This window comes from Saccostrea cucullata, unplaced genomic scaffold (assembly GCF_032062105.1).
Source record: "Saccostrea cucullata isolate Sc308-1 unplaced genomic scaffold, CSIRO_AGI_Scuc_v1 ctg4683, whole genome shotgun sequence".
Taxonomy (NCBI): Eukaryota; Metazoa; Mollusca; class Bivalvia; order Ostreida; family Ostreidae; genus Saccostrea; species Saccostrea cuccullata.
In genome coordinates, this window is record NW_026919839.1 from 43567 (window position 1) to 67246 (window position 23680).

General features: G+C 32.3%; 2 protein-coding genes across 2 annotated transcripts; both read right to left on the reverse strand.

Moving 5' to 3' along the window:
* Positions 1–13747: 13747 nt before the first annotated feature.
* Positions 13748–15120, reverse strand: LOC134238968 (protein PML-like). Its single transcript, XM_062721117.1, has 3 exons — positions 14909–15120; positions 14653–14778; positions 13748–14511 (listed from the first exon to the last, which is right to left on the reverse strand). The coding sequence occupies exons 1-3, from the start codon at positions 15024–15026 to the stop codon at positions 13748–13750; spliced, it is 1008 nt and encodes a 335-aa protein (XP_062577101.1). The 5' UTR covers positions 15027–15120.
* Positions 15121–16658: 1538 nt separating this feature from the next.
* On the reverse strand, positions 16659–18720 carry LOC134238935 (uncharacterized). The gene is made up of 6 exons (XM_062721055.1): positions 18219–18720; positions 17873–18044; positions 17706–17785; positions 17400–17608; positions 17010–17280; positions 16659–16891 (listed from the first exon to the last, which is right to left on the reverse strand). The coding sequence occupies exons 1-6, from the start codon at positions 18709–18711 to the stop codon at positions 16665–16667; spliced, it is 1452 nt and encodes a 483-aa protein (XP_062577039.1). The 5' UTR covers positions 18712–18720; the 3' UTR covers positions 16659–16664.
* Positions 18721–23680: the final 4960 nt, after the last annotated feature.

Genomic DNA, 23680 nt, shown 5'->3' on the forward strand with positions numbered 1-23680 from the left:
CAGCGCACGTGCATGCACGTGCTTTCATGATAATTGCTATATATCATGTTGTGGGATATCCTAATGCATGGCTATTTTCAAAATTTCAAAGGATTTCGTCAAAAAACAAGAAAGATATTGAGACTTTAGTTTCAGCCAATCAGAGCAAAGCGCACGTGCATGCGCGTGAGATCTTGCTATTTTGACCATGTCATATTGTCTATGCTACTAATATATTCTTATATTATAAGTTTCAAAGCATTTCATCAAAAATTAAAAAAGTTACGCCTTTATCAATTAAATCGGTCATAACACATGTTGCACGTGCGCTCTTGCAAGCACGTGCGCGCAAAATGACCTTCGTTCCGCAAATCTACATAACATGTCTACTGACCCTAAAAACATTTCACCTTAGTCGGATGTATAGTTTACGAGATCATTCCCGGACAAAAAAGTACCCAGGAAGAAGAAGAAGAAGAATAACTAGAAACTCTTGTTGCTATAGCAACAAATAAGGTCTTCCGTTCTTCTCTATTTATCTGTTAGAAGAATATTTTTCCATTTAAAAAAAAATGAAAAAAAAATTCCTCCATCTGGGCTCGATCCCAAAACCATTAGTGTGAAAGTCGGACACGCTAACCGCTGAGCCACCAAATTCCACAACATTTAAGGTATTTTGTAAGCTTATTATTTTAAGGTTGAAGGAAATAGTTTCGAAGTGAAAGAAATAGTTTCGTAGTAAAGTCCCGGTCAAATTTCTTTAAAAACTGAGATATAGGCTGTTTGATGTGATATTGTATGTAGGAAAATGATTAGAATAATTATGGGACACATTTGCAGTGAAGCAATGACACTTAGCATATACATAGTTGTAAAAGCGAAAGTAATACACGTGGTCAGTTGCAGAGGAAATTCAAAATCCCGGAAAAACAGTGAATGAGCCATGGGCATTTTTTCAACATCATATCGTATTAAGCGGGGTAACTGCAATTAACCTATCTCAATTGCGTGGAAATTTAATTGATATGAAAAATCGTCATTTCCGAGTTTCAGCCGATTCATATTTAGATCTTAAAAAAATTAAAATATATTCCATACACCTAAGAAAGCAAGAATACTTGGTATTAAAATGTCGTAATGGAGCAGGAGAATCGAATGATATTAACAATAATTGCAGAAATAGCCAATACGAGTTTAAATTAATTTTTATGCTCAGCAATAACTAAATTTCAGACAGAAAAAAAAATGCAGATTTTGCCGATATTCACTAGAATTTCAAAATACTTCAGAGACTCACCTTAAAACTCTCAGGACACATTCTTTCAGGTCTCTTCTTTCTTTTATTACGAATCTTATGCCGATATTTCGTTTCGTTTGACTTGTAGACATTTTCTCTAAGTTGGTATTAATTGTTTTGTTTTGTTTTGTTTTTTTTGAGAAGGGAGGGGATATTTTATAAGCATTTGTTAGAGTAAAAGTTGCAAATACCTCCACGACCGTAAGCTTGATTGTGACCTTTGGGTCAATGGGGCCAAAGAACAAGGTCAAAGGTCAAGGTCATCAAAGAGAGAGAGAGAGAGAGAGAGAGAGAGAGAGAGAGGTAAACTTGAGATAAACACTTGAAGCTGAATCTAGATAAAGGTAATGAATATTTCTTTATTACTTTTTGAGTAAGGGTCAGAGGTCTCATTTTGAGGTTTCTCTAGACATTTGCAGTCTGAATAACATGTCCCAAAATCATTTCAAACACTCTCTTTATAAAAGATATTTATGGGATAGTAAGAAACTCAATTTATGCAGTTTTTCTCTCATAACCGGAAGTCGTCGTTTTTGTTTTCAATGGGACTGACATATTTCGAAACTACTAGAAAGATGCTATAAGGTAATACTAAGAAAGATTCCATAAAGAAAAGTTTAAATTTTTGATTTATTTGATCACTTCCTGTGACAACCGGAAGTGACGGTGGATAATCTTAAACTCAAAGGATTTGTCTACTCATCAAGGTCTACCATCCCTATTAGTTTGGTGTCTTAATCTCTTACCGTTAACGAGATCTAGCAATGATAACTTCTGAATTTGAGGACAGGAAGTCTCGTGACCGGAAGTGAATTTTACTGAGATATTAGGCATTACAGTAGACATTTGCAGTCTGAATAACATATCCAAAAATTATTACAAATACTTTGACTATAAAAAGTATTTATGGGAAAGAAAAATATTCAAATTATGTAGTTTTTCTCTTTTAACCGGAAGTTGTCGATTTTGTTTCCAGTGATACCATCATATTTCAAAACTACAAATAAGATGCTATAATGTGATGCAAAAAGTTTCTATAAAGAAAAGTTGAATTTTTTGATTTCTTTGATCACTTCCTGTGACAACCGAAAGTGACGGCGGACAATGTTATCCCAACTGGTTTTGCCTACTCATCAAGATCTACCACTTGAAACAGTTTGGTGTCTTAATCTCTTATCGTATACGAGATCTAGCTATGATAACTTCTCAATTTGAGGACAAAAAATCACGCGACCGGAAGTGAATTTAACAAAGATATTTGACCTTCCTGTAGACATTTGCAGTCTGAATTACATATCCAAAAATCGTTACAAATGTGTCATGTATAAGAAATATTTAGGGGAAACAAAAATACTAAAATTATGCAGTTTTTCTCTTAAAACCGGAAGTTGACATTTTTTTTTCCGGTTGGACAGATATATTTTAAAAATACAAATAAGATATTATAACGTCATGCCAAAAAAGTTTAAAAAAGAAAATTTTAAAATTTTGATTTTTTGGAACACTTCCTATGACGACCGGAAGTGACGGCGGACAATCTTATCCAAACTGAATTTGCCTACTTATCAAGATCTACCAATTGTATAAGTTTGGTGTCTTAATCTTTTTCCGTTTACGAGATGTAGCTATGACAAGTTCTCATTTTGAGGACAGGAAATCACGCGACCGGAAGTGAATTTTATAAAGATATTTGACGTTACTGTAGACATTTGCAGTCTAAATAACATATCCAAAAATCATTACAAATACTTTATCTATAAAAAATATTTATGGGAAAGAAAAATACTGAAAATATGCAGTTTTTCTCTTATAACCGGAAGTTGTCGTTTTTGTTTCCGGTGGGACTGACATATTTCGAAAGTAAAAATAAGATACTATAAAGTGATGCAAAAAAGTTTCATAAAAGAAAAAGTTGAAATTTTCGATTTCTTAGATTACTTCCTGTGACGACCGGAAGTGACGGAGGACGGATTTAAACGGATTGCACAAATCTACTTATCATGATCTATAATTCCTGAAAGTTTTATGTCTTAATCTGTTATCGTTTCTGAGATATCGTCCGGACATGATCACTTTTGGAAAAACGGAAATCGGACATATTTGACGACCGGAAGTGAATATTGAAAAACTGAAAACTACATTTGAAAGATATTTTTACTCTCTATCATCCCTGAAAATTTCATAAGAATCTGTCCAGTCATCTCTGAGAAATTGTCAAAAAAAGAAATTACAAAAGGGGGAAAAAAAAATAATAATAATAAAAAGAAACAGTAGAATCACTATAAGGTCTTCCGTCTGAAACGGAAGACCTTAACTAGAAACTCTTGTTGCTACAGCAACAAAGAAGGTCTTCCGTTCTCCTCTATTTATATGCATGAATGAGGTTTTATCTATGTTAAAAAGGCATATAATATTTAAAATGATTTCAAGAAAACAAACGACCGGAGGTGTAACTTACCAAGATTCTCGACGTTACTTTAGACAATTATAGTCTTAATAACATTTACAAAAATCATTTTCATTAATTCTTTTATCACTTTCTATGACGACTGAAAGTGACATCAGACGCAAGTTATCCTATATCTGGTGCCCAATCTTTATGGTTTATTATACATGTAAGTTCAGTGTCTTGATCTCTTGCAGATTAAGAGATCTCGTAATGTTAACTTAATGAAATCATGTGACCGGAAGTACATTTTTTGAAAAGAAATTTGAAGTTACTCTAGACATTTCAATCTGAATAACATGTCCTAAAATGATTTCTATTACACTTTTTATAAAAAGTATCTATGGGATAGTATGATACTAAATTTACGCAGTTTTTCTCTCATAGTTGTCTTTTCTATTTCCACTGGGACTGACATATTTCAAAACTATCAATAAGATGCTAAAATGTATTACGACGAAAGATTCCATAAAGAAAAGTTGAAACTTTTGATTAATTTGATCACTTCCTGTGATAACCGGAAGTGACGGCGGACGATGTTAACCCAAATAGATTTGCCTACTCATCAAGATCTACCATTCCTATAAGCTTGGTGTCTTAATCTCTTACCATTTACGATATCTAGCTATGATAACTTCTCATTTTTAGGACAGGAAATCACGCGACCGGAAGTAAATTTTACATAGATAGTTGATGTTACTGTAGACATTTGCAGTCTGAATAACATAACCAAAAACCGTTGCAAACACTTCATCTATAAAAAATATATATTAGAAAGAAAGTACTCAAATCATATAGTTTTTCTCTTATAACCGGAAGTTATCGTTATTATTTCCGGTGGGACTGATATATTTTGAAACTGCAAAAAAGATGCTATAATGTGACGCAATAAACGTTCCATAATAGAAAAGTTGAAATTTTTTTGATTTATTTGACCACTTCCTGTGACGACCGGAAGTGACAACGGACAATCTTTACTCATATTATTTTGCCTACTCATCAAGATGTACCACTCCTATAAGTTTGTTGTCTTCATCTCTTACCATTTACGAGATGTAGCTATAATAACTTCTCATTTTGATCATGCAAATACTTTATCTATAAGATATATTTATGGGAAAGAATAATACTGAAAATATGCAGTTTTTCTCTTAAAACCGGAAGATGTCGTTTTAGTTTCCGGTCGGACTGATATATTTCAAAAATACAAATAAGATGTTAAAATGTGATGCAAAAAAAGTTTCATGAAAGAAAAGTTAAAAATTTTGATTTTTTGGATCACTTCCTGTGACGACCGGAAGTGACGGCTGACAATCTTATCCCAACTGAATTGGTCTACTTATCAAGATCTACCACTTATATAAGTTTGATGTCTTAATCTCTTACCGTTGACGAGATCTAGCTGTGATAACTTCTCATTTTGAGGACAGGAAATCACGCGACCGGAAGTGAATTTTACAAAGATGTTTGACGTTACTGTAGTCATATGCAATCTAAATAACATATCCAAAAATCATGACAAATACTTTATCTATAAGATATATTTATGGGAAAGAAAAATACTGAAAATATGTAGTTTTTCTCTTAAAACCGGAAGATGTCGTAGTTTCCGGTCGGACTGATATATTTCAAAAATACAAATAAGATGTTAAAATGTGATGCAAAAAAAGTTTCATGAAAGAAAAGTTAAAAATTTTGATTTTTTGGATCACTTCCTGTGACGACCGGAAGTGACGGCTGACAATCTTATCCCAACTGAATTGGTCTACTTATCAAGATCTACCACTTATATAAGTTTGATGTCTTAATCTCTTACCGTTGACGAGATCTAGCTGTGATAACTTCTCATTTTGAGGACAGGAAATCACGCGACCGGAAGTGAATTTTACAAAGATATTTGATGTTACTGTAGTCATTTGCAGTCTAAATAACATATCCAAAAATGATTAAAAATGCTTCATCTATAAAAAACATTTATGGGAAAGAAAAATACTGAAAATATGCAGTTTTTCTCTTATAACCGGAAGTTGTCGTTTTTGTTTCCGGTGAGACTGATATATTTCGGAACTACAAACAAGATGCTATAATGTGATGCAAAAAAAGTTTCAAAAAAGAAAAGTTGAAATTTTCGATTTCTTTGATCACTTCCTGTGACGACCGGAAGTGACGGCGGACGATCTTAACCCAAATGGGCTCGCCTACTAATCATGATCTATTATCCCTGTAAGTTTAGTGTCTTAATCTCTTACCGTTTCTGAGATATGATTGAGACAAAATAATTTTAAAAGAGGCGGAAATCGGACATATCTGACGACCGGAAGTAAATCTTGAAAAAATGAAGAAAACGTCTAAGCGTATTTTTATTCTCTACCATCTCTGAAAATTTCAAGAAAATCCGTCCAGCCATCTCTGAGAAATCGTTCTGACCAGAAAAGGGAAAAAAAAAAATAAAAAGAAACAGTAGAATCGCTAGAAGGTCTTCCGTCTGAAACGGAAGACCTTAATAATAATAACTAGGAGACTTATTGTTCACAGAACAATAAGAGGTCTTTCCACCTTTTTAATTTCAATTTCATTTAATATTTATCTATTTAAAATTAAATTTCATAAAAAAGAAACCAGGAATGGCTTAAAAGAAGAAAAAAAATGATAATAATCTTTTTTTTTAGGTGACCTTGACTTTTGACCTTCAAGTCATATTCAAGGTCAAAGGTCAAGGGTCACATTGTAATTAACCCCATGTTTCTATGACTTATAGTTTTAAAGTTATAAGGTTAAATAGTAAGCACAAAAGCATTTAAGGGCAGTAACTCAATCAAGGAGTCACCAGATCCTTTTGCACTTGAACATAAAAGTTTTGCCTAAAGTCATATAAGACATTAAAGAAGGTTTCATATCTTTGCGGTTTACGGTTTTGGAGCAATAGCAATAAAAATGTTTTTCGTACAAGGGGCAATAATTTTTTATAGGGTCAATCTTAAGGGACGAGAATGAAATTTAAGACACAGTTTTAAAAGTACATATTAATGATGCATAGATGTTAAGCATACGTTGAAAGAAAAAAGAGATATAAAAAGAGCTTAATTTCTCAGTTTTGAAATGACCTTGACCTTTGACCTTTACATGAATTTTAAGCTCAAAGGTCAAAGAATCTTATGCAGTTGGGCTTATGTCTCTATACCTTCTCGATTTGAAAATTTTTAAATATTTCTAAAATTCAGAGACTTTCAAGGGCAATAACTCATTGAAGGAGTCACCAAATACTTTCACAATGAATAGATTCCAGAACCCTCTCAATTAGTCAAAGACTTTAGTGAAGGTTTCATATTTCTACGGTTTACGGTTTCGAAGTAGTAGCGATAACAAGGTTTACCGCACAAAGGGTGATAACTTTTAATAGGGTCAATCTTACGGAATACGAATTGAATCTTTAAGATAGTTTTAAGAGTACATATTAATGATGCTAAGACAGTTTGTATATGTTAAGAGACAAAAAAGATATAAAAAGAGCTTAATTTCTCAATTTCGAAATGACCTTGACCTTTGACCTTTACATGAATGTTAAGCTCAAGGCTCAATGAATCTTATGCAGTTGGTCCCATGTCTCTATCACTTCTCGTTTTGAAAATTTTTAATTATTTGTACAATTCAAAAAGTTTCAGGGGCAATAACTCATTGAAGGAGTCACCGGATACTTTCGCAATGAATAGATTCCAGAGTCCTCTCAATGAGTCGAAGACTTTAGTGAAAGTTTCATATTTCTACAGTTTACGGTTTCGAAGGAGTAGCGATAACAAGCATTTCTTGCGAAAGGGGCAATAACTTTTAATAGGGTCAATCTTACAGAATATGAATTGAATATTTAAAATAGTTTTAAGAGTACATATTAATGATGCTAAGACAGTTTGTATATGTTAAGAGACAAAAAAGATATAAAAAGAGCTTAATTTCTCAATTTTGGAATGACCTTGACCTTTGACCTTAACATGAATTTTAAGCTCAAAGCTCAATGAATCTTATGCAGTTGGTCCCATGTCTCTATCACTTCTCAATTTAAAAAATTTTAATTATTTGTAAAATTGACAAAGTTTCAGGGGCAATAACTCATTGAAGGAGTCACCGAATACTTTCGCAATGAATAGATTCCAGAGTCCTCTCAATGAGTCGAAGACTTTAGTGAAGGTTTCATATTTCTACAGTTTACGGTTTCGAAGGAGTAGCGATAACAAGCATTTCTTGCAAAAGGGGCAATAACTTCGAAAGCGGACATAGTTCATACGCGTTGGGTCAAATTTGTTCATAACTTTTAATGACCTTTACGATGAACAAAAAGTCTTTTCGATAAATGTCGAAACAAAAAATCAGCGGAAGAAGAATAATAATAATAATAATAATAATAAACAGAAGAAAATCAATAGGTCTTTCCACAGAAAGGTGGAAAGACCTAATAATAATAAGAAACAGAGTGAAAACAATATGTTCCCCAACTTCGTTTGGGGAACATAATAATAATAATGATAAACAGAAGAAAATCAATAGGTCTTTCCACAGAAAGGTGGAAAGACCTAATTATGTATCTAAGTGTAGTCTACTTGTGTGCCAAGTTATATTGAAATCAGACCAAAACTGTAGGAGGAGAAGCATTTCTTAAGAATTTCCTAGAAATCTCTATTTTTAGTAACCACGGCAACACCGTTCATCGAAATCACAAACCAATATACAGAATTTATGTATCTTAGTGTAGTCTACTTGTGTGCCAAGTTATAAATGTGATATATTTGGGGACCTTTGTGTAGTTTTTTTCTGACATCTGCTCTAATTTTTTTCTGTATCAGGTACACTCAAACCACTCTTTGTTTTGATTGTATCGCAAGATGGTTTTGGTTCAGGGGTCTCTATGTAATATTGTAACAAGCAACCTTCATTGGCAAGGTCACCTGTGAATAAACCATGGCTATTTTTAAATGACAATGACTTGAGTTTTGTATATTGTTTGTGTCTGAGGCATTGTGTACGAGGGGTGTTAGAAAAGTTCGCGGAAAAGTTCTATTGTGATCTCGCTATTTCCATGAAACCGGTCAATATTTCCAGATATAGTCTTAACATTTTTTTCAATAAATATACAAGAATCTTGTGCTCTCCGATGATTATTGAAAAATAAACGGCATTTTTATTTTATAAATCTTGCTTCACGGAGCATGGTGTATTGTGGCACGTTTACATCACAACGACTCTTTATTAAAATTAAAAATTGCACAATTGTAGTGCCAAGAGATTTTTGATATTTTACCTGCCGCTAAAGTATGCAGGAAAAGTCACTTGGAAAAATTTTGAACTAAATCGGAGGGTTTATGGCTGTTTTATAGCTGCTTATAAATGATCAACGCGTAAGAACACAGCCAAAAATCGGAACGTCATTGAGCGTCATGGAGCAGTGCACTACGTAAAAATAATGTGTGCAGACAGGAAAATGTCTAAATAGAGACTGAAATGTCTTGGATGCTGCCGGGAATATACTAATTTCACAAATTTCTCACTTGGTCAACTTTTCATTTCACTTATGAACTTCTTGAGATGCGTAACATTCCTTCTGTATCGCACACCTTCGGGAGATTGCATCAATACACCGGTTAGACCATTTCCTTTCTTTGACACAATTCTCATCGGACTTTCATTAGATTTTAGCAGTACTGCAACTAGTGTAGAGGTTACTTGTCAAGTACTTGCCCCTGACAACGGAGACACTTCATGTAGTGAAACATTGTTGTAATTAAGGAATTAATAACCGAGGTCTGTTTAATTCTAATCAAAATTTTATGTTGTTTAGCTGGCTAAAATATATGTAGTAACAAAGAATAATGATATTAATTAATAGACCTACGAAGAACATCTCATTCCCGAGGGATGCGCCAAAACTCCATTGCTTAAAGACAGACTTCTTCAACAAAGCACACTTTCCAAATTGTATTGGTGTTGTTGATGGGACGCTCATTCCATTTAAAAGGCATGGGTGGGCCAAAGGAAACCGCCTACGTCATTATGCCCTGAACGTCCAGGCTACCGTTGACTCAAAAATGAGGCTTTTTTAATTATAATATAATTTCAAAACTAAATTGTATTGGGATCGATATTCCCGTTTTAAAGGCGTATTTTTCAAATTCAAGATACATGCTAATTACACAAAGATAAAAAAAACATGTCAGGCGTGGATCTTGAAATTTTTCAAAGGGGGGGGGGTTAAAAAGGAAATCGGCTTCAATATGTATAACGTATGTTTTACTTAATACATGTACTTAAATAACACAGAAGAATGCAACTAGAGATGAGTTTTAAAAATGGGAGGTTCATCAACATGGAAAAATCATTTTTGGGTTCCTATCTGAAAGTTTTTGAAAAGGAAAGGAAATGAATCTTTTAACCCGAAAATCCTATTCAGTAAAGGAGAAGGAGTTTCATTTTGTTTTCACAACAGAATTTCTTTATAAATTAAACCATTAGTCTTTAATTGAAAATTTTAAATAGTAAAGCACATGAAAAAAATTTGGACTTCCCCTCTATTTTGCAAATCCAAACAGGGGGGGGGGGGGGTTGCAACCCCGGAAACCCACTCTCTGGATCCACTGTGTGTTATTATAACCAATGTAAACTTACCAATCAAGATAAATAAGCTTATTCGTATATATACAGAATACATACAATATACGATCAATCAATCCTCTTTGTCAATTTGTCTCTAAACGACTTTATAATTATCTTTTCTCCCAAACTACAGGCATTCATCTACCAAATCGAATTCCCCAATTTTTTTTTTATTCAAATCAAATTAAGTCTTACAGCCGGTATATTTAAGAGTATATTTGTCCTCCTTTGAAAATCGCAAATTAGTTTCCTGATATTTTTATGACAGTATTCTGATTTTTATATTTCCTTGCCAATTGTGGGAAAAACAATGTCAATCTGGCTGTGTAAACTCACAAGTAAGGTTAGAAAATCACATTTGTGTCATGTTCTTTCTGCACAAGACATTCCACATCTAGTATTTGTTGGGAATTTAGACATAAGCTGCATTTTATTTTCAGTGTGCTTAAAATAAAATAAAATTCAATCAAGGAATGTCAAATTAAATAGCAAATTTCATGATAAATGCATTTAACGTAAAATTACCACTAAGGCCCTTCCTAAGTTCTTCAACAACGTTTTAATAAAGTAAAGTAACTAATTTCCCTCTTAAAAACTGTAAATTTTCATAAACCAAATTATTCAAAGCAAGAGTTTCATCAGCTTGAGCTGTCTGTGATTCCATTTAAGCGATTTCCCGTTTTCCAGTGTCCTCTGTGGTTGGATTACGTAATAAATGTACCTGCGCTGACTCGGGTAAAGTGTTTTGGCTGTAGACATCGATAAACATTTTCTTTATCATCTCATAATCATTGCTTGATATTGTCAAGCAAGAATGCTCAGATGGGCCCATAAAGGACTGATTTGTTTGGGATGTCTTAAAGATGTTCGCTCCTGACACTTTTGGGTCCACTGCGCAACTCGAAATGTCGTAATTCATTCAAATCAGATAAATGTAAAATATTTAGACAAGAAATTTTCAAATAATCAAAATGTAAGACACGTTTTATGTATAAAATAAAACATCATTTTTTATAGGCTCATATTTAAAAACACGTTTATTTTAAATTTAATTCGAGATTCTTCTTCCAAATGTGTTTCGCGCAATTTACGACATGCGCACTATTGACATGCCTGAGAAAATGAGAGTATATTCCATTGAGGGTCATAATATCAGGTCAGCTCATGATATGAAAGGGGCAATAGACAGTGGAAATGGTGTTTGTGGGGTGCAGACAGCAGTGGTAGATGTTGATGTTTCCAAGCAAACTCTAAGAAGTCATTCATTAAAAGGCATCACTCAGCTTACAAATGTTGAGTTCAGTCCTTTGGTATAAGATTATGGCGTGTTTATGATGTTGGGAAAGGAAATCTGTTGACAGAGGATACAGTGACAAAACTCTGCAGGCAGAAACATGATGATCCGGGTCTCAGGATTCTTGAAGATTTTATGGACAAAAGTGTTTCTGGACATATCAACAAAAAAAGGCAAAATTTATCCGATATTCCAAGAGTACCATCAGAGGGAGAAGAAAATCTACAGACAGATGATGAATCCATCTCAAGAAACCCTGCCAGTCCAGAAGAATCATTGCAAGGATCAGTGAAACCTGCTTTTCTTTGCCCTGAAGAAGGCTGCATCAAATTCTACCAGTCATTTAGATCATTAGAAGATTACATCATCAGTGGAAGACATGAAATGAAAACAATTTCTGAGTCCTCTTTCGACCAGGTGAAAAGGATATGAGCAGAGAAATGTGATTTAATATCTACTTCCAGTGGGTAACTGATGGGGCAGACTCCTTTAGAAAATACAGATATTTGTGAACCAATGGGTCGGGCCTTAAAAAAGAACAAGAAATTTAAAAGGTTTTCCCACAAATGAGAAGTTTTCTGATAGATTTGTTTGAGAGGGGTAGAGAAATTGGAAAGAAAGAAAATGCTATTCAGGTTGCAAGAGATATGAGGACCATGACAGAGGAGGGGGAGAGAAAATTTCATCCCAGTGAATGGCTTCAGCCAAGTCAAGTTTCTTCATTCTTTTCAAGACTCTCATTGGTTTCAAAACAGAAAAAGGACAACGATAGTTATCGTGAAGAAAATAAGGAAAGTATTGGAGATGAAGATTTGCAGGCTGTCTTACAATTCCATGACAGTGAGAAAATCATTGAAAGTCTAGATGGATGAAATTCCTGATGAGCTTCTTCAAAGCCATATATGGCGTAACTGATCAAAAAAAAAATGTTTTTGAAAAATACAAAATTAAGTTAAGAAATATAGTTAATGCCTTCAAATTAAAGCATTTCATACAATTCTGAACACGGAGAACACCTCGTTTCATATAATAATACGATTTTATCTTCTCTGTAACGTGTTATTTAAATCTTTTGTATTTTCTTCCGAGTCGGACAAAATTCCAAGAATCCAAATTAAATTGTGATATCTTTATATCGCAATTGACTTAGATTTTGTAATTTATTGAAAAGTTCTATCTTTATATAAGGTAATGATACAACTAACAAGTTCTTATAATCTACGTCTAATACTTTTCACTGTACATACGCCATATATGGCTTTAAGAATGCAAATTCTCCCATGAAATTTATATGCCTTAAATATGAAACACTCATAGTTTATTCTGTAGATCACTTAAGGTATATCCATACTTGTGTATATATGGGTTCAAACTTAAATCTGTCTGTATATTTTACAAGTCACACATGTAAGTGTCCAAATAATCCCAAAAAGAAGCCCTTTTCCATACTAATTCTGAAGTTCAACACTTGATGTATATTTAACCCAAATGCAATTCACTCAAAACTCAGAGTAGAATTTTATTATGAATATTTCATGAATATATTTGACAATATATGAATGTATGAACCACCAATGAATGACAAATCATTAAAATTACATAAAAATTATCATTGTTATCATTAAAATTAACATATATCCATTTACATGACTTTTCATCTTCTATCTATGTTAAAATTGGCTTTAATTTTACATATTTTTCTCGAAAGAATCTCTTATAATTTCAAATTGATGGTTTCAATCCAAAAAATGGTTTACAAATTAAGTAATTATGTATTTGAGAATCTAATTAATTGAAAAAAAATGACACCTTTCCATATTAATAAGTTCAGTACAAGCATTTTTACACCCCCACCCCCACACAAAATTTTTTTAAATTTCATTACATTTTGAAGTAGGTCCTTAAAAAAGTTTCTGTGGTTCAGCATTCTAATATAGAGACAAGGTAAATCATTTTATTTAATTCTAAACCTTAAATAATGAAATATAGAGGCCCATGGCCTAAATTGCTCACCTGTGAAAAGGAAAACCTTAACACCAAGACATATACTGTTTTAACATTTGATGTTATACTAGTCATCTACACAAACCTATTATGTATTCAGATATGTAATGAGTTTGTCAATAACTGCCTTAGACTTGGAGATTCTAGGGACCTTTGTCCCTTCACATTGCTCCACAAACACATTTCTAATTCCATTAAAAGTATCACGCTTATGAATACTTCTAAGTTTGGGCAAACTGAGTGAACACTGAAGAAGTTTCTTCATTGTTTGGCTTGAAATTACTTTGTCTTTCACTAAAGGGTCAAGTGATTGCTTACATGCATAGTAATTAAGAGTAAATAGATCACTTGAAAGAAGACAGTTTGCCATCATCTTCTTATACAATCTTTGCAGGGATTGTACATCGGCCAAAGCATTATGAGCATCATATTTCAAGTCCAGAAAAGTTCTGACCAATGTTTCTTGCTTGTAGTTCTCAACTTCAGGCCTTTTCCATGTTCTCTTTGCTACCTTTAATGTGTCAATGAATCCAAACACTGTTTTCTGGAAATCTGTATATAATTTATATCTAGAAAGTTGGTTTATTAAGACTGGCAAATCAAAACTCTGAATGTTATGTCCCACCAGAATTGGCTTTGAAAACTTCTTGATGAAATTCAGAAACTGGGAAAGTCCTTCCTGGGGAGTAACACAACTCACGGCCTGGCCTCTGTGTTTCAGGACACCTCCAACATAAGTTAAACCTGTGGCCTCAGAAGCTCCAATACTAATTTCTGTCGTTGGGGTCATATATATACTGAATTCCTCGTCTCCAGAGGCTGCTGCTATCTGAATAATATCAGATGTCCGAGCTGAAAGAAAAGTAAAGTCAGATATTTAACGTTATACTAAGTTCTGGAACATCAATTAATAAATGAAATGGTTACTTCAATAGTACCTTACTCTAAGTAAATGATAAGTTACAAGTACATTAGCATACACTATGAACTTACCCAGACCAGTAGTTTCCAAGTCAAAAATAATTTCACTACCATCCTTTGGAAAAGATACTGGAGTGAGATCAATGTCCTCAAGATCTAAATCTTCTTCAATGCCAATCTTGGACTGGTATGTATCACCTGCAGACACAATGACACTTGTATGCAACAGAATAACTAATGTTTTACTCATTTTCAAAAATGTTTTGTACAACTGTGTAAGGTTACATTAAAACTGGAACTCATTACAAGTTAGCATCATTGTATATACCTTCTAATACAGACTGTGTGGAGTTTTTCATTGCCCTCAAAGACTTGAGTTTCAGTCGTCGCCTTTTGGAAGTAAATAAACTCTGACGAAGGCGCTGATTTTTCAATCTTTTCTCCATCTTTTGAGCATGCTTCAGCGTAAATTGTCCAGGGGATACAGAGCATTTCTTGTTCAACTGAATATAAAATGAAATCAAAATAAGTTTCACCAAAAAAATGATAGATACTCTAACAATTTTACATCATGTTAAAATTTAGTTTTATTGGTAAAGATACATTAAAACAAACTTTTACTTGAGAAAATAAAATTATGAATCAGAATCAAAGTGACAAGCAATAAGAACACTGGAACCATACTTGCCAACTCACCCGATTTTGTCGGGTCACACCCGATTTTTCAACCCGTAACCCGATTATTTTTTATGACCCGGCGGGTCATGCTTATCACCCGATTTTTGCCGATCAACCCGAAAATCTCCCGATTTTCGGATTTGGTTCGTAAATTAGGTTGCACTTTTAACTTCCAGTTACAACTCAAGCTTAGTTCTACGTAAACAATGCCGATGGATTAATTGTCTGTGCAGGTGTAAACAATTAACTCATTCAAAACAATGTTTGAAGTCAATTAAAATGGCTTCCGATAGAACTAAATCGTTATCAGGGCCAACAGGAACAAGTTGAACTAAACACATGTCTCTAATTGAACCAAGAAAAAGAGAAACGATATTTATGTACATATCAAGGAATCTTGGAAAAAAAACTTTCATTTTTTTCTTAGACTAGATAAAATAAAGTGATCGATAACAGTGTAGGCCTAACTTCACATTTAAAACACATTTAAAACATATTGCAGTAGTTAATTAATTAAGAGAGAGGAAAAATAACTTCAAAACTGAAATTGGTATACTTTCAAATTTAGCAGAAAACTGAAAAGGCTTTTTAAAAAAATGCACATTACTTCAGGTCAATACTAAAACATGAAACCTTCAATTTTCATTTTTTTAAACATGTAAATTCAAATCAAATTATGTATGAATTTTTTGTCATAGTAAATTAAATCCTTTTTCAATAAAAGAATTCTCAATACACAAATACTTCGTATATATGTATAAAATTTAATCATGTTAAATATGTTGTGAATGTCGTTACGCGTTATGACAAGATTTTTTACTTTCCAAATCTGGTCATGACCAGATTTTTACATGCTGGAGGTTGGCAAGTATGACTGGAACTGAAAGGTAACAAAAATCAATAAAATGAAATGCAATAAAATTTATTAAGATAAGAAGATAAAACACTGAGATAAATGTCATCATTCCTTTTTAAGATTGTTATACAAAACGGAAATTTACTTAAAATCTTGTCCTGCAAGATTTTTTAACATGTATAATTGTCATTAACACTTCATTTGTCAAATTCAACAAAAGGTTGATGAACATTGAAAGGCTTACAGTGTTTAATTACAAAAAACAAACGGTTTTGTAAAGTCAACTGTAACTTGTCAACAATATCAAATAGAACACTTTTCAACACTGCAACTTTAAATCACCTCTGTAATGTAGTTATGACCATCATTTTTCTGACAAACGGTAGCTGAAAGTCTAGTCTTTAGACTTTCTGAGCCTCCATAAAACCTGTTATGATTTGCAATTTCCTGATCATGTTGAGTATACATAATTTCTAGTGTACAGATTTCTTATTAGCAGCACCACTTTATACTTTAAACTACTCAAAAAATCTCCAACAAAAAATTTGACTTACAATCGTTTTGGAGCTTTTGACGACACCATGTGATTAAAGTTTTCGTTGACCTGTGTTGAACCAAGAGATGCAAGCTCATCTGCCTTTGCAGCATATTTTAGGAATAGATTTTCTAAGGCATCTCGAAAATTTGGACAATTCAATGGTTTCCCAAAAGGTAAATTTCTTGGTTTGTAGTCCTTTTTTTCATTCTTGCACCATAAGCCACAACCATCATGTTCTCCTAAACAATAAAACACTTTGACATACTAGAGACAGTCAATAAATTAATTTCAATTTTAAAATCATTATACAAATATACTGTTCACTGCTATACACAAATGCACATAATTTTTCCTTACCGTATAAGTGAGGGACTATATTCTGCAATCCATCAGCTATTTCTTTTGGTTTGCCCTCGTTTTGACTTACGCAATATATGAAACATTTCTCTATATGGTTGCGAACTTTTGTATTCTTCAGGATCTTGTGGTTGTTGCTCAGCTCAAACAAAGCATTTGTGAACCCTTTTTTGGTGTGGTTTTTATCAGCCTGCTTGGATATGGTATTGTCAACTGTGGCTTTAAGTCGAGCAATAGTAGTGGAATCATTATCCATTACAAGCGTATCTACCTACATTGTAAAACAATTTTTGAACATATTTTATGTCAGATCAATATCTTAAGAATCTTGTGGTAGCTATATTTATAGCAACTTATATATAAATATGCAGTGCATAAAGATATATGTACCTTTCCTCCATCATCATAAATGCTCTGCACCATTTCACAAGCCATGGCTGGTTCCATGGCTTTTGAAGAACCGGACCAATTACGTGAACAGTTATGTTTTTGTGGACAAACTCCTTTGTCCTTTGCCGCATCACATATCCTGCATCTCTTTCCTTTAACAGCATATTTAATGCATTTCTTTGTTTTTTTTCCAAATAATGTGGCATGTCCTGCAAAACACTTACTATTGTACATCTGTTTAATTTCAAAGGAAAGGACAAAATTAAAAATATATTTTTGGTACATGAGTTACTATCTAAGTCGTACCTGTTAGGCTGTTATAAGCATGACCAGTCCCACGCTTTTGCCAGGCACCATCAAAAGAAACGGTCAGTTTTCCATCACTCCTTTAATACAAATAATTATTATACGTTTTATTATTCAGTTTCATATACATCCAATGATGCAAACATGCAAACATTTTCAATACCTACATTTCTAGTTCTTTATTCAACTGCTTCTTGCATGATTCATCTGCCATACAGTTAAGTTGGTGTCCGACTTCTCTCTCCCTCCTCTTAAGTGCTGTTTGGGTGATGCTTGGAATGTTCAAGGCAGCAAGAATACTGTTAATGTGTGTCTCCCCAAATCCTCCATTTATCATCCCTGCAGTTGAAGTGTTTTGGCATAATTTTTGGGACAGACATTGCTTATTTTTTATTGCATCATGTATGCTATGTGTACTTGACTTGAAATTCACACATGGAGTATTAAGGGTATTTATTACAATTATGCTATTAATTTTCCATTTTTAAAAAATTCAAATACAAATTATCATACCTGCAGCTAACTTGGTATTCACATCCCAAGCCTGTCTTCCATTCTCTGTTGTATGTTTACTTCCAGTTGGAACGTCATTAACCAGGCCACATTCCGAATACGTGCACTTCACTTCTAAAATTTGCGCTAGCCCAAATTTCCTCTCACCTACAGTGTTTATCAAATGTAATGGCTGGCTACATAGCTTACACGCTTTCAGACCATCTGCTAAAGTTCCTAACTCAATAACTCGCCTTCCCGTTCGCCATCCAGGTTCTTCATCGTTAGATAAGGTTGTCACAATATCTTCTTGTCTTGAAACATTACACACAGGGTCTTTGTTTACACTACACGAGTCGTAACTGTGATCAAGTTCAGCGAATAAAATCGGCCCTGAATTCGAACTTGAACAGGAATCTGAAAACCAACGAGTGTCTCTACCTTTAGACAATGCTGTTACTTGTTTTTCATGTCCCTTTTTAACAAACCGCCCTTTCTTGTTTTTCGGCGCCATGCCCCGACACCATACCGGAAATATAAGTCGCTTTGTAAAAAGAGAAATAGACGGAAACACGGAATGAATACTATGACGTCACTCGAGTATGTTTTTACTTTAATTTTCGGGACACCTTATATTTGCGAGGTTATCGTTGACTCTTGATTAGCAAGACATTTTTTTCACGAATTGTGGTTATTGCTCTATATAATCTTTAAGAATACTATTATAAGCAAGAATTAAATTTTCGCGAGCACACTGTTTCACGTAATTACGCAAAAATAAAGTTTTCGCGAATAAAAAGTGATTTACAGTACTTCCAAATGAATTAATTGTGAATGAATCAATTACAATGGACAAATGGCCAAGTTGGTATATAAGTTCATACTTTGTAGTATTCCATGTAGCTTGCACAAAGTGGTACACATACATGTACATGTAAATGCAAACAATTATTGTGTAAAATTCTTTCCATGAGAATAATGCAATCAATTTTTTCTCTGCATTAATCTTTGAGTTAGACAAGTAAAATATTTATGGGTGGATTAATATTATGTAAAATTTCTTTGCAAGATATATGATTTTTTTTTGTTCACTGTGAAATCAAAAAAATTTTGTTTTTTCCATCATTCATAATAAATTTACAATGGCGGAAAAACAGTTGTCTGACCAGGGTAGAAAAGCATTATTTGTGTTGAAAAAAAACATAAGGGGTTTGTCCCTTAATTATGAAACTTTATTATCGCTTTTTGATTGTTATGTTGGAGGCATTAATTGTAAATTATGCATCAGAAATTTGGGGATCTCATAAAGGTGATAATGTAGAAAAACTACATCTTGATTTTTGTAAGCAGATTTTAGGAGTTAAAAAATCTACATGTAATGCAGTTGTGTATGCTGAGTTAGGCAGACTTCCTCTGTTGTTCAAAAGGACATTCTCAATGATAAAATTTTGGAGTAATATTTTAAAAAGCGATAACTGTATCATTAGAAATTGTTATGGGAAGATGTATTATAACTGTGAAATGCATTCACAAAAAAACTGGGCTTTTCAGGTGAAGAAATGTTTAAATGATCTAGGTTTTAGTGAGGTTTGGGATAAACAACAAATTAATACGGCTACCTTAAAATGTATTAAATATAGGATCTTGGACCAGGCCAAACAAGAAGTATTTGCTAAAATCGAAAGTTCGCAAAAATGCTCTTTTTATAAATATCTACTTGATGGGTTTTACCTTCAGTATTACTTAAAGAAATCTATTCCGGCTAAGTTCCAAAAATGTATATCAAATTTAAGATTATCATCACACCTGTAAGCTATTGAAACTGGGAGATATAATAAAACTAACAAAACGCATAGGAAATGTTTTTCTTGTCATAATTGTGTTGAGGATGAATATCATTTTTTATTGGTATGTCCTGTAAATGAAGATTATCGAAACAAATTTATTAAAAAATATTTCATTAAAAAACCATCCATGTTTAAATTATTGCAATTGTTCAACACTGAGAATTATAAGGATATGTGTAATCTTGGTAAATATATTTATTATAGTCTGAGGCGAAGAGGTGATCTTGTAATCCGTTAATTGTATGTTTTCCATTTTTTTTTTTTTTTTTTTTTTTTGTTATCTATTACTATCATTTTTGTACGTACACATTGTTCTCCTGTAAATTATCGACTTCTGTACTGAAACTGTTTATATTATTTTGTACTGATAAGCTGTAAAGCTTAAAGTTACAATAAAGAAGAAGAAGAAGTTTGGTATTAAGTACTCTGTCAAAACTGAACTGGCAATATGTAGATCAAGTCATTTATTTATTTAAAATTGCATACATGTTAAATAGATTGTAAGTGAATCGTTTAAGTTTTATCAGGTCTTGTAGACATGTATGATCCATTATTATTGAATTGAAAAATGATACATTTTTTTGTTTCAGAAATTTTTTATCACATGTATTCAAGTATTTGAAATTGGGAACTTGTATTTTAAAAATGCATCTAAGAGCATGACATTGTTCCATGAGAAAGAGGTTTTTACTGCTACTCTATTACATCATTTTGATGTGTATTTAAGTATATTCTGCATAATTATACTATCTAGCATTTTGTGAAGTGTTTTAAACATGAGCCTGCATGTGAATTTATGAATAACAAGATTTTTTGCAGCTGGTAGAGAACCCTTACATTATTCATTCAGCACGCTAATAAGTTGTAATTGTATTATGTCATGATATACCGGTACACTGTTTATGTATTTCATCGTGCAAAAAAAAATAATTTTAAAAAATACCAGACTGTATTAAAAAGTATTCTTTTATTTGTGCAATATGACTATAAACATTTGAAGTTGCCTAACTGGGACATTTTCAAAGGCTATCTTTCAATGTCTATTTCATTTTCTGTAATCTGATTATACATTGTATACCTGCAAATAGATCTCAGTTTTTTTCCCTCTCATTTCCAATCCTAACTTGTTATTTTGCTTCTTAAAGACAATTTAGTTTGTGTTGTTGTTCAGGTTTTTTGTTTGTTTTTTTTTGGGGGGGGCATTTTTTTTTTAATCAAAAATACATAATTTGAGTAAAAATTGCATTCTTAATGCCATTTATGATTCCTCTTTATGCAATTTTTAATAATAATTAGAATGTAATATAAGTTTAAATGGAAAGATTTATCACTAATTCTGCTAAGAATTTTTATTTTATGCTAGTACATGTAGCAAAGCGTATGAAATCTTAGCGCAGAATTTCTTGTTACATATTGCAATATTACACATTGTTAATATTATGGAAATAATGAGAATGATGTTCAAAATTTGAAAAAAAAGATTATTGGATATATATATATATGGTATAATACCAAGCAAAGGAATTTTGAAGTTTAGTGCATTGTAACCCTTGTATTTTTTTTCAAATTTAAATAATGTGAACAAAAATGGTTTAAATTTCTGAAGATCCCTGAAAAAAATCTTTATTTCATGTCATTATCTCCCCTCTTAAGTGAAAAATGAAAACATCTTAATGGATATAGTAATATTTTTATAAATTATGAAATATAATGTACATATTTGTAATATTGATTTGTATATGAATTAAGAAAATGAAAACATTTAGTTATGTTCATTTCATTTACATAACATTACATTTACATATATTATGACATACTAGACAGTGCTGGAATTATGAAAATTCTTGTAAAATTCATCCTCAAATATCAAATATAGAATATTATTTGCACAAAAATATTTTTATACTTTTATTGACCACAGGGTATTTATTATTTAATATGAAAAGTAACATGTTGTATTGTATATGAAGATGGAATATTTAAATATTTTGGTTATGATAATTTATTATGACATATGTGGGGTAATGAAAAAAAGGAAAATGCTATTTTTTATGATAAATTCATCCCCAGTTTTCAGAAATAGAATATCATTTGCACAAAAATGTTTTTATACTTTTATTGACCACAGGGTATGATGTCTATGAAAATAAAATGCCTTTTTGAGTTGGTTGTTGGGTTTTTGTAGTTTTGGATATCCGAAAATCCCTTAGAAAATGATATTTTCATGTTTTTGCACATTTGGATTATCTCCCCTTTTCAGTTTAAAATTAGAACATCTTACTGGATATGGAAATAATTTTATTTAATATGAAAAGTAACATGTTGTATTGAATATGAAGATGGAATTCAAAACATTTAGTTATGTGAATTTATTATGTATTCCACATGCATAATATTTATGAAATATGTGGGGTTATGGAATAAATGTAATATGCTATTTTTTATGATTAATTCAACCTCAGTTTTAAGAAATAGAATATCATTTGCACAAAAATGTTTTTATACTTTTATTGACCACTGGGTATGATGTCTATGATAATAAGATGCCTTTTTGATTTTGTTGTTGGGTTTTTGTAGTTTTGGATATCCGAAAATCCCTTAAAAAATGAAATTTTCATGTTTTTTGCACATTTGGATTATCTCCCCTTTTCAGTTTAAAATTAGAACATCTTACTGGACATATAAAAATTTGAATTAATTTTGAAAAGTTACCTGTGCTGTAGTTGAATTAAAAAAAACATAACTGTGATATCTTTTCTTATTTTTTTTTTTAAAATTTGAACTTGAAAATTGGCAATTTTGCATATTTTCAAGGGAAATTTCAGCCATTTTAGGCCGAAAAGCATATTTCTGTTGCCATGGAAACCAGACGCAGATTTGAGAAAAAAATTTTTATTTTAGGAAGTCACTAACCATACTCTACCTGCATGCAAAGTTTGAAAAAAATCGGAGACCCCTCATGTGCCGCCCACTGCCTGATTCTTACGTGGAATAGTACTTAATTAATTTATTTATTTATCTATTGTTTATCTCAGTAGTAGTTTTATCTTCAGAAGTCCACATTATTTTATAAGTTAAAAGAATAAGCATAATTATTTACTATATAAGATTAATTCATTTTTTTTTAACTACACGCGGAAATAAATACTGCGAGTACACGTTTGACGGCGATTAAAATCATGTTATTTGAATATTGATTTAAAAATACGTATGTGTAGAACTTTCTTTTATTATTTATTTATTTATTAATCTATTATTTTCTTTTGTTTATCTATTGTGTATTTAAGGTCTTCCGTTTCCAACGGAAGACCTTATTGTTTTCGTTCAGTTTCTTTTTCTCTATTATTAAGGTCTTCCGTTTCCAACGGAAGACCTTATTGTTTTCGTTCGGTTTCTTTTTCTCTATTATTAAGGTCTTCCGTTTCAGACGGAAGACGTTATAGAGATTCTACTGTTTTGTCTTTTTAAGGTCTTCCGTTTCCAACGGAAGACCTTCTACTGATTCTGATTATTAAGATTATTAAGGTCTTCCGTTTCCAACGGAAGACCTTCTACTGATTCTGTTGGTCAAGATTCTTATTCTTTTTTTTCTTCTGCTTCCTAGACCGCAACTTTGAGGCCTCATATCTCACTCAT